Here is an 18,433-nt window from a genome sequence, read left to right as displayed (position 1 = left end):
CGTGAACTCCCATAACGGGGCCCAATGGGTCGAGAGCTAATTATTTGGGCCACATAGGATCATGACCAAGCATGTAAGGCCCAAGCTACTCATCCTTCCTCTCTTTTTAGCCTCTCTCGGCCCAACTATGTTAAAAAAAATGAGAAAATGATTAATTAATCTAATTCATGACACCTCATTTTTATTTAGAGGGTAACCCACCATGTAACAATGCCTTCTCATATCTTTATGCAAAATCCCCTCTTCTTCTTTCTTCTTATTACTCTCGGCGAAACCACCCTTCTCACCACCTCATTTCTTTCAAAAATGTCTTAAGAAACTCTCTCTAGAAAACCTCCTTCCTTCTCCAAATTTTCAAAGATTTAGAGTGTGTTCAAGGGAATTTTCATCAAAAATCATCATTTCTTGGTAAGTCCCTACATACCCAAGTTATATAACTTCATTCTTATGTTAGATCACTCCTTCTAAACATTTGTTTGTGATCATATTCTTGAAATCTTCATAGAACTCGAGATCTACTCAAGGAAGGCTTGCTAAAGCCGAAACCTCTCTCTTATCTTCACCAAACCGAGAACAAAACAAGCAAGGTGAGTTCGTACCCCCTTGTTTTCGGTTTTTACATGTTTTTGGGGGAGAATACAAGTATTTATGTGTAGATCTATGTATTTATGCATGTTATGTGTGATTTTCTTGGTTATTCTTGTGAAAATGTGGAAAAGCTTGACATATCTCGAAATCTCTAACAAAAATGGGTGTGAATCATAAAATAAAACATACTAGTCAACATACTACAAAGATAAAGGTTTTATACATGCTTAAGATGTGAAAAACAAAACAAAAATCTTCTATAAGGATCATTTTTGACAAGTAAACAAAAGGTTGGGATAACTTTTACCACTTACGGTTTTTATAAGGGTCACAAGAGTCGTTTTCTTTTTAAAAATGGGTCTTTATGATATTTATGACTTTAAAGGGGGCTAAAAGTAAAATTTTCGCATAATGGGCCATAATATGGGCCATTACGGTTTCCTTGGGCCTAAAATGAAAAAATCTTGATTTTTATGGATAAAATTGTCATTTGATACAAACTTGAGCTAAAAATGTAAATATGTGGAATTAGGGGCTGAAGATGGCACTCTAGTAGAAATTGGACCAAAAATATTATTTTTATAAAATTGGGCCGAAATTGTCATTTTTATGAAAAATGGGCTGAATATGTAATTTTTGTAGAAATGGGTCGAAAACAGCAAAAATTTACATATTTGGGCCAAAAATATTCATTTAGATGTATTTGGGTCAAAAATGTTAAATTATATTTAGTTGGGCCGAAATTGTAAATAATTATAAATTTTGGGCCGAAAGTAAAACTTTAACCAAAATGGGCCACAAATGGTCAATATATTTGAATTAAGCCCATAAATTGAAGACTTTTAGGCTTAAGGGATCTAAAGTGTCAAATTTTCCAAAAATGTGACTAAAATGTATATTTTCGGTCTAGTGGGCCAAAAGTGTCCCTATAACAAAAATTAGATATTTTTATTGTCTAGGTAAACCTCGAGCTAAAACAAACAATGAAATAATAACGAATTGACGAAATACATCGGTAACAATTTTTATTGGGCCTAATACTCTCATTACATGGCCAATGGGCCTTAAGGGCCCATTTAAGTGTATATTGGGCCTAATATTTTCCATGACGTGTTTATTCGGCCTTGCGGCCCATTTACATGTTAATTTGGGCCTGAACTATGGATCACATGTTTATTGGGCCTTAGTGGTCCATTTACATGCCTATTGGGCCTAAATTACCCTTTTACATGTTAATTGGGCCTTAGTGGTCCATTTACATGCTAATTGGGCTTGGACTAAAAATCACATGCTTAGTGGATCTTAGCTATACATCTACATAATTATTGAACTTCATACATTCATATACATACCTTTGGATTTGAAAACTTACAACATACACGTAAACATTAAACATGGTGAAAAGACATAACAATCGTGAAAAGTTAAGGATCTAGTGAGACTTGTCGGTTGGCACCTTTGAGTGTACAATCGTAGCCTGTAGTTATAACCAGAGTTTCCTGGAGGGAGAGCGGGAGTTTGTGTATAGATCTATACGGGGTGACCCTCCCCCCACGCCTTAGCTGTTCGCTACAGCTAGACTAGGCCAGTCTAGGGCGACAAACCTTACCTACATCAATACCGGCGCCTGAAAACGCCAAGATAAGCGAATTAGTCATTATCAAGCATGGTTGTAACGGCTCACTTAGAGACTAACTTTATCAAAGATTTCAGTATATTTATACAAATCTTGACGATACTAAAAAGTAAAAACATACATACATCGATACTCGGTCTTGGAAATTTTATGATTACGATACTTGTATAAGCAGAAAATATCGGATTTTCTGGGAGAAATACATTTATACATTACCTTCTACTTACATCAAAAAATACAGGATTTTTATCTGGATTACATTGTTGTTATTTATACATTCCAAAAGCAGCAAACACACATGCATTAATACTTGATTTTGACACATTACCTTCAACCTACTTTACAGAAAATATCGGATTTTCTGGTGTTTTACGAACCATACAAAACTTTTCAATCAAACATGCTTATGAACTCACCAACATTATATATGTTGACGTTTTCAAAATAACTTGTATTCTCAGGGACTCGTTAAGCGGAAGAATCAACAAGAATATGGGATTTTGTTTTGTGTACTGTTAAACATCATACATTGAATGTTTTGGTCATGTAATTTAAAAGATTGTACTTGATGTAAACAATGGAAATTGTATTATATTATGCATGGTGATGATGATGTTATGTTTCATTTATATTCACTGTAATGATATTTCAAGATGAAGTCACGCACAAGCCCTCAAACGTTTCCGCCGTCTGGTTCGGGGGTGTGACAGTCTTCGAACTTGAAAGCTACATCAAAGAAAAAAAAATAAGAAAGTGAATCTCATGATCCTCAACATAATAAATAAATCCTACCCTTTTGATCTAGGTTTTTGGCAGGAGATCTCCATCGGGGATAGAGTGACGTCTCACGAATAATGCTTTCTTTCCAAGCACCATCATTTTGCTTGGATTTTAAAATAAGATGTGATTTATTTGGCTTGAATCTTAACAAGAAACGAGAATTCCCAAAAGTTGAAAGATCATAAATGTGGGCTAACTCAGGCAAACCAATGTCTAGATCCTTGGATTGATTCGATCGATCAACCCAGGAAAGGATTCTCCATACCACTGGCATGGCTTGGATGTAAGAAATCTTTGTGACTTTGAAAAACTCATAAACAATACCAGGAAAAGGGTAAGAAAGACCTAGGGAGAAAGGGTATTCGGGAAAACAGGCCCAAGTTAGAGATACAAAGTTTGGTTGAGCCAAAACATCAAAAGGTTTAAAAACAGCACCAACAGGAAAAGCCCCATTAACTTTCATAGATTCAATTTCTTCGTTGTCAAAAGAGCATGACTCATCATATGTCAATACCTTTTGATCAATGAAGTCATCCTCAGAAAGGGCGGTGATGCTAGCACGAGAACGGGTCATCTTTTTTCCCATGGTCGGAGGATCGGAAAGATAAAAGAGAAAAAATAAGAAAGATACCTTTGGAAGTCGTCAGTGATGCTCAAAAGATAGTGAGAATAAGTAAAGGAGTCATGAACCCTAGTGCCCTATTTATGAGAAGATCACGAAAGAAAGTGAAATGATTTGACATATAATTATGCATATATTAATGGCTAGACTTTTATCTGTTAGAATTCAAATTTCTTTATCCATTAGGATTTCAGAATCCTTACTTTCATTTTTGTTTTAATTATATGACAAAATTATACTCTTCCAAATATTAGGAATTAATCCAAAATATTTTGCAGGTATAATTTGGGGGCAATTGTTGGGGGCAAGATCCTCAATCCCATCCAGGATCCCAGATCTCAAAGAAATCTAAGGATCCCGAAACATATGCCAGGATCCTGATTATTATTATTATTACTGTTTCCTAATAAGATTAACGATTATATTTCTTGTTTATTCCTCACTTATGCATAAATAGTAAACTAAAGACTCCTCATGTCCGAAGAACCATTTCAATCAGGCATGAGACCCAAAAATACCAAGCCAAACAACGTGCAAATACTTATTCAAGAGGATCCCAGACATATCAGACTTTTAGTTACTTGAATTAGACTATAAATACACATGTATTCTTCACGCTACACACACGAGTAGAGCTACTGAAACACTCATACCTATATTATAGTCATCATTTTTGTAATTTTCGTTCTAAATCAATAAAATCAAACAAGGCAGGTGATCATTATCACCTCCCATGGTTTTATGTCAGAGATCATATCAATGATCAAGGGCTTTCCTTGTATATCACTCTTGTCATTTTGATCTCAATTTGATTCTCATAATAGCTACAACACCAATTTGGTTGATTCTCATTTGATTGATATTTGACCAAAACAACATATATATATATATATATATATATATATATATATATATATATATATATATATATATATATATATACACAATTATAAATGAGGCATTTTTACTTGCACCACATGCTTTTTGCAACCTCCATAACTTTTCAATTTCTTTCTAATAATTATTATAAATTGGTTAATAATGTTAAATTATTGCAAAAACTAAATTCTAATCATAAATTAACTAAACTACAATATTAAAATAGAATGTTTTACTTTTATATATAACATTATGACTTTAACTTTTTAACATATTATACTTAACTTATTAGTTTGGATATGTTGCCGTATGTGAGCAATTATCATTTTAAAGTCACAACTTTTGTATAATTTATGATTTTATGCAAAATAGTTAAATTATTAATTTTAATATAATGGTTAACGGTTAACTTAAATCAAAATTTTAGTTAAACTTGAAAAATATCGAGAGACTATTTTATAAATAGTTAAAAGTTATAAATTATAATGTTAAACCTAAGTTGTAATCCTAAATTAACAAAAATAAAACATGAAACTATTTTTTATAATCATTAAGAATTTTCAAATAAGTAGCTTAAAAATAACATACAATAAAATATGCAAAAATAATATTATATAAAAAATTACAATGTTATCTTTATAAACAAAAACAATGTTTGTTGTTTTAAATAATTACAATCAAAGAAACTAACAATGTTCATCAAATAAATTTTAAAAATGTTAAATTTCTGAAACCAAATTAAAATAATTAAGAGTTTCCAGATATGTTATTTTAAATAACTTCCAACAACAATAGTTAAAAGTAATATTATATACAAAAATTATATTGTTACCTTTAAAAACAAGAACAATGTTTGATGTTTTAAATAATTACAATGATAGAAATTAAAATATTAAGCAAATAAAGTTTTTAAAATTAATTAATCATAACAACAACTATAATTATCACTAAACCATATATTACATTTAATTTTATTCATGACTAACCCACAGGTTTAGAATACTAAGACAATTGAGATTATAGAATTTTAAAGGATATCTACATTATCATATAACTCAAAACAAACAATGTTTATACAAACTTCTTATAAGATTTAATATATTGTTGTATTCGCCTAGTATACTATAAAATAATCATTTTTACTCAAACCACATTCATTTGAAATCCCCCATCTATCAACTAATACCACTCAAAAGCTTTCTTAATAATGATTTAGCCACTCAAATGTTTTATAACATACATATTATGTTTGATAAGAACTAGTGGAAATTTTACTATTAATCACATACAAAATTCACAAAGAAAAAAACTTTAAAGGTTTTTTTGTTGGTTTGAGGTCTTTTTACCATTTTTCGATGCACGTTATTATGTTAAAACATTTAATTTGTAAGTTTGTTATATACTAATGTTTTTTTATATCTTTTGTTTGAATAATTAATATAAATTAGATAAAATATATGTTATCAATCATATGTTATATAGGTGTTAGAGGTCTTTTTACCACTTTTCGATTCATGTTATTATGTATGAACTTTTAATTTGTTAATTTTTTTTATATATTAATTCTTTTCTTATATGTTGTGGTTGAATTATTAACTGAAATTAGATCAGATAGATGTTATCAATCATGTGTTATATGAGTAATATGGAAAATATTTAATTCAATATATTATATATGACTATTTATTTTATGTTGCTTCAAAGAAACATTTAATTAAAAGTCACCGATATGTAATATTTTTCATTTTTCTCAAACTTTTACAAGTTTGCTGAGATGTAAGTTTACTTATGTTGTCACTATTTATTAAATATGTTTTTTAACATGTAAATATAGTAATTTATTACTCTAAATGTCTCTATTATATATATATATATATATATATATATATATATATATATATATATATATATATACTTATTAATTTAAATATTTTTGTAAGTAAAAGAATATAATTTTAATGCTACAAACTTTGAATTAGTTATGTAATTTTAATATAAATATGGTGTTAAATACAAAATCTAAATCCAAATATAAAATAAATTTGAAATTGTTTTAGATATTATTTATTCTTAAATATTTTAATGTATTAATGTATTGTTAAATGAAATCGGAATTCAAATGTCATATCTACTAAAAGTATTTTATAAATTATTTTTTATAATAATAAGTATTTCAAAAACTAGTTGTTTAATTAATTTTCAACAATCATAATAGAAAATAATATATATATATATATATATATATATATATATATATATATATAACTTTATTTTTAAACGAATATTTGATATTTAAAATATTAAGATTAATCGAAATAAAAAATGGTCATTTAAGTATCGATATTTTGGGAATTACTTACTTATGAGTATTTTGGGAATTACTTACTTGAGTTTGGCTTATTGCATGCATCACACCCTTTTTCTTATAAAAACCTTTTTAGAAAATCATTTTTCTTGTAAAAGATTTTATCAATTCCTCAGTTTGAGTTCAGACACACCCGAGAGCGTGCCCGGATCCCTCAAACCAAGTCTCTGATACCAATTTGTAACATCCCAAAATACAAGGTAATTTTCATTTTTAAATTAACCAATTCATTCATTCATTACTTCCAAAAGATAGTCAGAGTATCGAGAGGTGTTTTCAAAACAACATCAGAGTAATAACAAAATTATAAATGCGAAATCTCTAGTGGATGCGATGCAATCATGTCGGGCTCTTCCATTTGGAACTAGAAGTACCTAAAACATTTAAACATAAAATTGTAAGCACAAAGATAAGTGAGTTTCCCAAAATGCCACATACCATACATAACATACATAACATGTGAATATTGTGGTCCTCCGACAATCTTACAATCACTCACTGTTGTAGTCCTCCTGCAGTCTTCATTGCTATGGTCCTCACATAGTCTTCCGTATGGCTTCCATGGTCATCCCATGGTCTTTTATATAGGTGTCATGGTCCTCTCATGGTCTTTCACACAAGTGTCATGGTCTTTTATGCTAAAGTCACAAATACAGTCTAACAACCTACATAGTATAGGGAGGAGACTCACCCCGAAAACAACGTAAAAAACTAACCAGCTCACATAGTCAAGAAGTGGGTACTAAACACCGCCTATTGAATCATACAAGTTAAACCCTTAGTCTACCTTCTAAAACTACCAATTTATATAAAAGTCAACGGTCAACGTCAACTCTAGCTGACCTCCATGTTGTGGCCAACCAATGGCTACGTCGTGGCCATTCAACTTGATCCGATCAAAATCCACTACCACGCCGTAGCAGGCATGCCACCACGTCGCGACACAGTCCAACCAAAACAGTCACGACCAAACCAGACTCTACGTTGTGGCAAGCAAGTCGTCAAGCCGTGGAAATCGTATAAAGACAACTTAATGGATTCAACTCTCAATCCACTATGCCTTTAGATCTAACTTTCCAAGATGCTTCTTGGGACCTTAATGGTTCAGATAAATGTAAACTTTATGGACATGCATGAGTCATGCATGTCCTTCACTCAACTAGGTTAAAATATGAGGAAATTACCCAAAACCCCATGCATGGCTCTAAAAACTCAACCAACTTCTAGATCCATAATGTTTTAAGCTCAAGTGACCTTGATGAGTCATAAAGTTGCAAACTGTATCTCATCCCATCCTTCAAACTTCCTTTATGGACCAAAACATGCTTAAAAGGCTAGATCTACAAGAAAGGAATCACCAAGTTGGAAGCTTGAGGACTTACAAATGGTCTAGAGAGTGATTCTAAGAATGGGGAGGAGTTGCTTGTTAGGTCCTTACACCAAAACCTTCTTCTTCTTCAAAGTGCATCAAAGACACCTAAATGATCTCAAAACTTGCAAGGAGGCTAGGGTTTGCTCAATAACACTTTAGGAGGTGATAGAGGCTGAGGGTGGGGGAAACCCTAGCCATCACTTTCTTTAAATAGGGCCTTGCCCGAAAATTAGGGTTGTGCACATCTAGCTTCGCCACACCATGGCCCTTGCATGACCACGCTGTGGCGTTTTAAATGAAACATGTGTTTCATGTAGAAATGTCATGTCATAATGATCTCTTCACCACGCCGTGGCCAATCAAGTTTCCCAAAATAATAATTTAACTAATACCTGAAATCGGGCATTATAGTTACCAAGGAAAGAAAACCATATTTATAAACAAAAGGAACACGGCCCATACGTCATACAATCATAACCTGAGCGTCGATGTGAGGCTAGCCCTCGAAAAGACAACAAGAAGCGTCGCAACAACTAGCGAAAATGGAGTATGATTCACAAACTCCTGGTTAGGATCATACAGGATAGTGGCTCTGAGTTTGACACATACTCTCACAAATTGACTATAATAGTTTAGCAGTATACTACCCTAACAAGTACGAGATCCGAACAACGACTAAACTAACATATACTAAATATCGGGTTGAGTGGTAACATCCCATAAATCAAAAAAATGATCATACCATATTACAATACGCATGAATCGAAAGCAATGTCGAGGTGCCAAAGCATCTCGGCCTATTTCGGAAACGGATCATGCACTATCCATGATTACTTTGCAAAAAGCATGCATAATAGAGCCACAAAATCACACACTATGAAAGACATCCCCCCCCCCCCCCACCCACAAACACTATAAATATCTCATCCATTGATTTCATTGGTATGCAACTCAATCCATTGATTTCCGATTTCAAGTATTTTGTAAGTCCAATTTGATTACTATAACCACTATTAGGGCATCAGAAGGAACTAAATACTGAACTTTTGTTTGCTCAACTCACCGTCGATATTGCATGATGTTGAGTGTTGATGAATCAATGAATGGATATATTGATTATTCTTATTCTTCTTTTCAACCATCCAACACAGGTGCAAATTCCATCTTGCTATACCCATCCCATATAGATGGGGTGTTTGGTTGTGCAATATGTAAATTGATCATCACGAGACAATTTTTATAATTTTTTCTTTCATTTATCCAAAAAAATATTTAGGGTGTGTTTGGGATTGCTTATTTAAAGTGGCTTGTGGCTTTTGATAAAGTGTTTAATGGTGTCGGTGATGATGAATCCCATGGGTTTGTTGTTATAGGATCCATCTTTGGGTCATCGTCTTTTTCTTAAGGTTTGTTTGCATTTCTATTTTCTAAAATTCATAATTAAAACACATAAACACATCATATACATGTATGGAAGGGTTTTTGTTATATTTCTTTGAGACGTAGACTTTAAATCTTTATTGTAGGCAGTTGTAAAGTTGGCTAGGAATTGAATTGCATTTGGCATTCTTGATGGCCATGTGTTTTCCAAAAAATAGGTCGGCCTTTCTCCTTCACTCTTTCATACGAACACATTTATTTTGACTGATCTAATATTACACTTGATTTCTTTTGTGTAACACCCTATTTTTATAGAACATTTCATTACATATAGTCATGTTTTGTTAAAAATGCGGTCCAACAAAAACTTTTGTGCAGTTCTCAATAAACTTGGGAGTTATCAAATTCATATCAACCTTAATCAACCATAGCAAGAAAATAAACATAACTAAAAGATCATTACAAGGAGTCTAAAAGAACACCACTCAAACTATCCTCTAAATGTTTCTAGCATCTCAATAATCTTCTTCAAATCCTTTGGGTACAACCTAAGATACATGGAAACAAACAAAATACGTAAGACAGTTTGTCTTGTGAGTTATATAGGTTTTGGACACAAAACACATATTAATCATTTATGCTATAAATATAAGATATATAAATTTTTAATGGAATAGCAAACTCATTGGCATAATAAGTTGTCAAAACTTTGATAAAAGTTTTTACTTTAAATATAACTCATGCAATATACAATGCATGTCCACACGAAAATACAAAGCTTATGAGTATTCGTGTAATAAACTGTCCAAGATAGAGTGGACTAGTCCTCTCTATCAAGGTAAACTATGGTAAGTTGCCCAAGATAGAATGAAAGAATCCTATGTGTCAAAGTAAATGTTGGCCACCCAAAATAGGAAGAAACAGATTCAACATATTAAGGTAAGGTAAACTATATATGAGGTTTAAAAGTATGAAAAAAGTGCCTAAAGGCGTCCCCCCCCCCCCCCCCCCCCCCCCCCCACACACACACACACACACACACACACACACACAGAGGAGGTGGAATAATAAAATATTATATAAATCATAAATAAAACAATACTAAAGTCCAAATTAAACTTTAATAGTCATAATTAATGTCATCATCCCAAAAACTAAAATATTATAATTCTTAAAGTTCATCGAAATCAAACAATACGGATATCATCATCTTCATTAACTAAATTTATTTCAACATCTATCCACTTTCTTGACGCCGAACTTTCACCTTCATCTTTAAATTCTCCACCATTGTCTTCATCATCACTTGGGTCGGCTATGCATTCAACATTGTAAGACATCTCCTCAACTATCAAGTGATCATGCATCTTCCTCTTGTAGCTTCTTCTTCTTAATAAACTTATTCTTCAACTTTGTGTTCTATATAATGTACTGGGCGGAACACGAGCATCATAATTAGGGGGGCCAGGGAATTATCAATTTTATGTACATTTACTATCTATTAAAATATTAAAAATAAATAAATAATTAAGTTTGTATATCTTTAAAGTTTTAATTTTAGGCTACATATAACTTCTACTATGTTTTTTAAGTTAAAATTAAGTTTGTATGTCTTATAAGTTTAAATTTTGAGGCTACACATAACTTTTACTATGCTTTTTTAAGTTAAATGAAAGTTCGTTATGCTAATAGATAATTTTGGGCCTAGAGTTTAACAAAAATGTTTATTTGAAATTAAAATCAAGACAAACTAATAATCTTAGATATTCATATGGGTTATATTCTTATAACAACCAGGTATGTAAGTTATTTTAATTATTTAAACGATGTAAATTTTTTTTTTTTATTTTGAAAGACAACATATTATACCTTCTTTATTTAAATAATATCTTGATGCGTTAGTTTATGTATGTGCTTTATATCTAATCCATTTAAAATAAATAAGTAACAATGATATATACTTATAATAAAAATTGAGATAAAATTGGATTTATACTTATAATAAATACTAGGGATAATGACTTAGGAGGGTAATAACGTTTTCCGTTTGTCCATATTAGATCCCTAACGTATTTTTTGTGTGTATTACACCATTAAGGTTGTTATAACCGTTTAGAAATAATCTCTTTTACCGGTTTCTTCCTGTTAAAAGGACTATCTGTAAACGGTTAGAATAACCTTAATGGTGTAATACGCACAAAAAATACGTAGGGACCTAAAATGGACAAACAGGAAACGTTATTACCCTCCTAAGATTTTTAGTATTTATTATTTTGAATATATATTTTTAAGTTTAGTATTTATTTTTATATGTGTATTTCATATAAAGTTGTTGAAATTAAAAAGAATAAAAAGTAGAAAGGTTTGGATTGGATTGGATTGGATTTTGTAACCACGTCATCATGAACACCGACTCAACAATCGGGCGTTCCATATGAACCGTCGGTCTAGAATCCACCCAATCCACCACATCATGGATAGATGAAAACACAGGAAGGTCCAAATGAAGCCAATGCCCAACCCGACTCCAAACCTGACACTACTAGAAAAACAGCCTTTTACGACACGCAATGCGTGTCGTAAAACGCTCAGACGACGCGCAAATGCGTGTCAAGAAAGGTCCTGTCATAGCGAGAGACGACACGCTTTTGCGCGTCGTCTATAGACGACGCGCATTTACGACGCGCATTTACGACACACATTTACGACGCTCATTTACGACACGCAATGCGTATCAAGGAAGGCCCCGTCATAAAGGAAGACGACACGCATTTGCGTGTCGTAACCTTACGACGCGCATTTAGGGCACGCATTGCGTATCATTAAAGCCCTTGTCATAAAAGAAGATGACACACATTTGCGTGTCATAAACTTCAGCAACCATTTACGATATACATTTACGGCGCGTATTTACGATACTCATTTACGCATAATACAAAAATATGGAAACAAATATGTACCAAAACAATCAATTTCATCCAATAACATCATGTCAAACAAGTTATCAAAAAATTGTTATACATTGATATTAAGGGGATCTAATAGTACATTGTTATTATGAGGTTTTCCCTAACTATATAACATGATACTACATCCCTAACTATATAACCTAATCCTTCGTGTCATTGGTTTGCCACCTGGTGTACCATGTAAAAATGTTAAATTGGGTGTCATGGGCGGCTGTCCACCGGGCATGGATGGCAAGTAAGGGCTTGAAGCATTAGCTGAAACAAAAATAACTTTTATTAATCACACAATCAACAAACTTTAGAAGTACCTTATAAGCTAGTGGGAGTATTGAAGTCCCCAAGTTTGCATACATAAGCCTTAAAATCCTTGGCTATTTGCACCACAAGCTAGTTTCCACCAACAACATGGGAAGTGAAAAGGCGTAACATCCACTTGTGATGTTTCTAAACCAGGCTACTCATTTGGCAGCATTAACATTCCAAAATAATTATTTTCATGGTTATTAATTATAAACTTTAGAACGTGGGGACATAAAATAAAGCAAACATGGACAAAAGACAAACATCAAACAATTACTCTGGTTGTCTTGTTCCTAATCTCATAATTGTAACGAATCTTTTTGTTCGTCCCAATACGACTAAAGGGTTGTATGTCAAATTTGAAATGTTGATGCATAGATTCGATATTTTGTTCGATATCTAAAATATAGATTGCTATAATAACAAGTATATGTTTAATAACTCTACATTTAGTCCCTACTTTCATCCTAATGGTTGTTACATATTGTATTAAAGAGTGTACATCTGGTCAAGAGGAAGTACCTGATTTGGATCCATGGCAACAAAAAGCTTTGATGCAACTGCTATATCCGAGAGAGAAAGAGCAGCATGTACTTCATCGATAAAAGAAAAAGAAGGAAACCATTTTTGACAATTCCACCGGTAGCTCATTTTTTACTATTCCACCCGGTCAGATTTGAAGAGAGTCAAACCCGACCAAACACCATGAAGACCAAAACCCGAGGGAGCATAGAAAAGAAAAGCAGACGATAAAATCCCAACAAGCATCTACAGTGAAAAACATATTAATCCAAGGGCAAATTACGTAATTTTATATTCATGTCTAAAAAAAGCATATCATGGAATAAGCAGCATACGGGAAGTCTGAAACTCCATAATGCAAACCATCAACAATAAAAGCCAAAGCATTAAAAGGCTGACTAGCACTCACAAACTTTTTTCACAAAAACAAAACGCATCAGAAATGTGTGTGTATATATATATATATATATATATATATATATATATAATAACAACAACAAGGGTATTATAGGGATTTTACCAAAACCCCGGTTCTAGCAATCGCCAATACTCCAATGTCCTTAGTGAACAGTGTGACTATGGAACCAAATGAAACTCCCAATATTGCAGCCAAAGTAACACCCATCACAAAACCAATCTAAAGAAAATAATAAACATTACCTTTTATAAAATAAAAACATTTTTATATATTATATAAAGAAAATAATTATTAATCAACATTACAGTCAACACGAAGTATGTGATATCCTTCACGGATCTATAATCCCCTTTTGAAACCGAACTAGCAATCAACACCTAAAACAAAACAAAACAAAAAAATGGTTAAGAAGTCAACTAATTGACAAATAGTCAAACATTTTCCTTAAACTATATGTCAAGTCAAGTCAAGTCAAAGTCAACAATTGGTGAATTTATACCTGACCAGATGCAGCCAATGCATCTGTAATAAGAGAAACAGCCAACCAAACTTGCAGACATATCTGATGAAGCAGTAGAGTAGAGTATCTTGAGCATTTCGTTTTGTGCTGTCAGCAACTGGTCCCGCCCTTGCAACTGTACCATACTCATCTTACCAGCAAGTATGTCTGCTTCTTTCCCTCACAGGAAACTTGTTTTCTTTATTCATTTAAGAACCAAAACCCTAAAAAACATTATATAGAATTATAAAAACTTCAAGAAAATTCAAAGGGAATAATACCTCAAGAATATGTAGACGTGAATTCACATGCAATTCAGCATTTAACACAGCAGATTTTATACCAAACTGTCAAAAAATATATAAAAAGTTTTATTAAAATCTATAATAGGTACAAAAAAAAAGATTAATTTAATGGGAAAAATAATATCTGCTCAAGATAAAGTTTTAATCTAAAACTTGTGTCAATTGTATTTGTAAATATCAAGACTTTCTTTTGAACAAGATCCAACTTCAAAATTGCAAGAATGTAAAGAAGCTTATCTCGATAACTGCATTGTATCTAAATATAAAAGTAAAATAAATAAATAAAGATTCAAGAAACTATAAAATGTATGAAAGAAATGCCCTAAAAGAAGTTTGTTAAATAAGTATACAAGATTTTAGCTCTTAAGCTCTTACCCAAAATTGCTGAACATTTTTGGGGACAATTTCGTCCTTTCCATCACTAACTTCTAGCAAAGTAAGAATATAGGGATTGTGTAGATAAAGCTTCTTCAAGCTTTCAACATCATCACTGCAAAAATTTCATCAGAATTAATTGAATGAAGAAATTGCAGGGGTAGAAGTGGAAATACCATCTTATAAGAAGTGATAATGACACAAACAAACCTTGAGGTAGCAGACATGAGAAGGCATTGACATCTTTTAGGAATGTGAGTTTTGAGATCTTTAAGATTCTTTTCATATCCATATGTAAAAAGAAGATCTGCCTGATTTACTAACATGAATCAGTACTTTAATAAAGAATATTATAAATTTTACAGAAAGAAAAGAATTCATACCTCATCAAGAATAAGAATTTAAAGAGAATCATGAACGGATTTTGCTTGAAGAACACCTGATGAAAGACATCTTTGGACACAAGCTGGAGTAGAAACAAAGATATGAGGAGGCCCTGACAATGTTGTCGCCTGAAAATTGGAAAACAAAAGCAAAAATTACCAATTTACCATTGAACTTTATAATATTGAAGAACAGAATTGGATTTTGTATAAAAAATTTACAAAAACTAACCATTTCAGAGAAACTTGGTTCACCCGTCAACTGAGCTACTTTCAGTTGCACTCTGCATAACTCAATTAGCGATAACACCTCTGAATAAACCTGTTAATACCCAATAAAGATTAAAAACGTCAAAAAAAACAGCCTATGAAATGCATTGTTACAAGGAATTAAGAATTTTTACTATTAAAATGATTAATTGACTTATTAGCTTCTTTTAGAAGTCAATAAGTTTAACTTATAAAATTATCATTTCGTCACCACTAATAATATTAGTAGTTTTCAAAAAACCTGACGTAAAATGACTTATAACTATTTGAGATAAAATGACAAAAATACCCTCTCTCAAACTTAATAAACATGCACCTGACTTCTTTTCTTTGTCCCCAGTTTTCTATCTTGTTCTTCACAAAAAGGACACCTGAACTGCCACTGCCAGAGTAAAAAATCCCGAACATTAGTCACATTTTTTAAAATAAAAAAAATGTAAAAATCCCCAAAATGAGCTTCATATAAAGCCATAAAAACTTCATGATTTTTCTACAGCCAATCCAAATTTATCCAAGACTTGATTAGCTTCTTCAAAATGATGCTTGTGCAATTTTTCATCACTTTTTTTTATCTTAATAAAGATCTGAATGCAGTTTGTTGTGTCTTTCTCATGCATATCTGATATACCTCAGTAATGGAGTATATTTTATTGGTTAATTGAAGATTCGTAATGATTTCCTTGTGTGCATAATTGTTTAACATAGATACACAGAGCATTAGGTAATGTACCTAAACTGTGTTTGGTGAAGTCAATTGAAGCCTGAAGACAAGGTTGGGCTTCTGCTGTTGCGTCATAATCCATAAGGTCTGACTTGAGGCATTCAACATTTGTTTCTGAAGGTAAATCAATGCACTCATTTGCCACTATAACATTTGCACATTGGTGCTCAGGAAATTCTCCCTTGTCCACAATCAGTTCAATTCCAACCTTCTGATAAAACAAAAACAAATAAATAAAATACAAAGTAGAGTCATTCAGATTGAAAAATGAACAAAGGTTACAACAATGTTTTCAAGAAAATCATAATGAGTTTGAACTAATACTTACACGAATCTTCATAATGAGCATCTGCAGAATTGATCATACAAATAGAGCACAAAAAGAAAAATATTAGGTGATGTAGCCAAAAAGAATAAAAGATTATTGGATCATACAAGATTTATCTAACCAAATCATTTTATTACATTATTCATAAAACACACTACAATGATGACATGTGAACACGTACTGGGTAATAATTTCCAGCAACTGGTTCATTCACTTGCAGCTCCCAATCTGTTCTGAAATCACGAACCTGCAAGACAGTAAATTTTATCATGTGAGAGACAAGTACAGAAACAGCCATCTATAAAGTATATACCCTTTTAATGAAGTCTTTCCTGTTAGAATCCGTATAGAATGTTTTGTTTGTCTTCAAGGCACTTGTGATCTGAGTTGTTATTTCTTTGACAACACCATCATCTATAGGGATAGGTCCAATCTGATAGTACCAAAAATAAGATATGTAATTAGAGAATACACACAGACACACACAGACACACACATTTTGGTCAAGTATCAACAGGAAACTACTACAACTACATTAAATCAAAAAGGGAATACAATTCTTACGATAAACTCAACTTCAGCATGTTCCTTCTCCTTGTATACACGGGTGACCTGATATATCCAGGAGTTTAACTGTTGGTGCACTTCATCCATTAGTGGGCCCATTACGATAGTAAAAGCTTTCTGTAACAAAAGAAATCGTTAGTCACTTGCAACAGACAACAGTAGTGGATAACTACCCCAAAAGAGTATGGTTTACCTGCCCTTGAGATTTTATTGGAAATGTGGCATTAGGACGGAAGATATAAGCTCCAGAAGCCTTCAAAATTAGGAACAACATCAGAAAATGAACAAAATTCATGTAACTAACTTCACTACACACACACACACAAACACACACACATTCTAGTTGAGAAATTGAATATACCTGGTCTGTCCCATTATAACCAGAATAGTAGCTGTACGAGTGTTCCATGGCTCCTTCAACCTTCAATCATGTGCCAAACATGAGAAAATCAATGTGAACAGAGGAATCGAGCAGAAAACCGTAGCTTACAGATGAAATCAACATAAACAGTTCAAATTTAGATGAGAGAAAGAGAAAGTACGGTGCTACGGCGGCAATGGCGAAACCAAAAGCAACTAAGCATAAGATGATAACTAGAAGATGAACTAGGGATGAGCCTTTTCCTTCACCCATCTTTCTTGTGCTGCTGCTGCTGCTTCTTGGTTGTTTGTAGAGAGAGAAAGAGTGGAGTGAAAAAGGGTGTGCTGTTGTTGATTAAGTAAGAAATGGAAAAAGAGCGGCGAGAGACATACCTTCTTTGAGAAGTGAGAGATCCAATGACGGTATTGTATTCAGACACATTGTTGGCTTAGTTTCTCTTGGCATAATCGTCGGCGGAAACGGCAAACTGATGACGGCCAAGTGCTGCGAGCAGTGGTTGGCGGTTGGCTAATGAACCAACAACAGTGAAAATGAATGTGATTGGATAATAAAAGCCCTAGTTCATGGGTGCGCACTTGTGAGGTCCAGAGCATAAAAAGTAAAAACCCTAGTTCTTCTTTGATATCGGGGACAAGAAAAGCCTTAAAATCGTCGGCGTTTCGAGTTTGAGGAGTCGTAGACCCCCAATCGCCGACTCCATGAAAGATATTGTAAGGTTCGATTTTTGGGGAAGGCGGGGTACTTGAATTTTTTTGGGATTTGGTTTCCCCCT

The 18,433-nt window shown here is 32.7% G+C and overlaps 1 protein-coding gene and 1 long non-coding RNA gene across 2 annotated transcripts; both read right to left on the bottom strand.

The window, feature by feature from the left end:
• Positions 1-15,018: 15,018 nt before the first annotated feature.
• On the bottom strand, positions 15,019-15,708 carry LOC145162524 (uncharacterized). Its single transcript, XR_013739159.1, has 4 exons — positions 15,626-15,708; positions 15,394-15,522; positions 15,221-15,321; positions 15,019-15,125 (listed from the first exon to the last, which is right to left on the bottom strand). It is a non-coding gene; the product is annotated as an uncharacterized LOC145162524 (long non-coding RNA).
• A 1,158-nt stretch (positions 15,709-16,866) lies between these two features.
• LOC145163911 (alpha-mannosidase At3g26720-like) lies at positions 16,867-17,913 on the bottom strand. The gene is made up of 6 exons (XM_079082653.1): positions 17,770-17,913; positions 17,641-17,700; positions 17,473-17,532; positions 17,277-17,396; positions 17,026-17,145; positions 16,867-16,959 (listed from the first exon to the last, which is right to left on the bottom strand). Exons 1-6 carry the CDS (start codon positions 17,911-17,913, stop codon positions 16,867-16,869), a joined length of 597 nt encoding a protein of 198 aa, XP_078938779.1.
• Between the last annotated feature and the right edge of the window lie 520 nt (positions 17,914-18,433).

Source organism: Lactuca virosa, chromosome 3, assembly GCF_052849685.1.
Source record: "Lactuca virosa cultivar CGN04683 chromosome 3, Lactuca_virosa_CGN04683_v6, whole genome shotgun sequence".
Classification (NCBI taxonomy): Eukaryota; Viridiplantae; Streptophyta; class Magnoliopsida; order Asterales; family Asteraceae; genus Lactuca; species Lactuca virosa.
The sequence above is the reverse complement of the archived record's forward strand: the minus strand, read 5'-3'. Positions and strand labels throughout refer to the sequence as shown.

Excerpts from the sequence above, each read along its gene's own strand:
- LOC145163911 (XM_079082653.1), bottom strand. The coding sequence starts at position 17,913 with ATGGGTGAAGGAAAAGGCTCATCCCTAGTTCATCTTCTAGTTATCATC. Across the intron at positions 17,701-17,769 it reads TGTTTATGTTGATTTCATCT|GTTGAAGGAGCCATGGAACA; the intron begins GTAAGCTACGGT and ends ACATGATTGAAG. Across the intron at positions 17,533-17,640 it reads GTTATAATGGGACAGACCAG|GCTTCTGGAGCTTATATCTT; the intron begins GTATATTCAATT and ends CTAATTTTGAAG.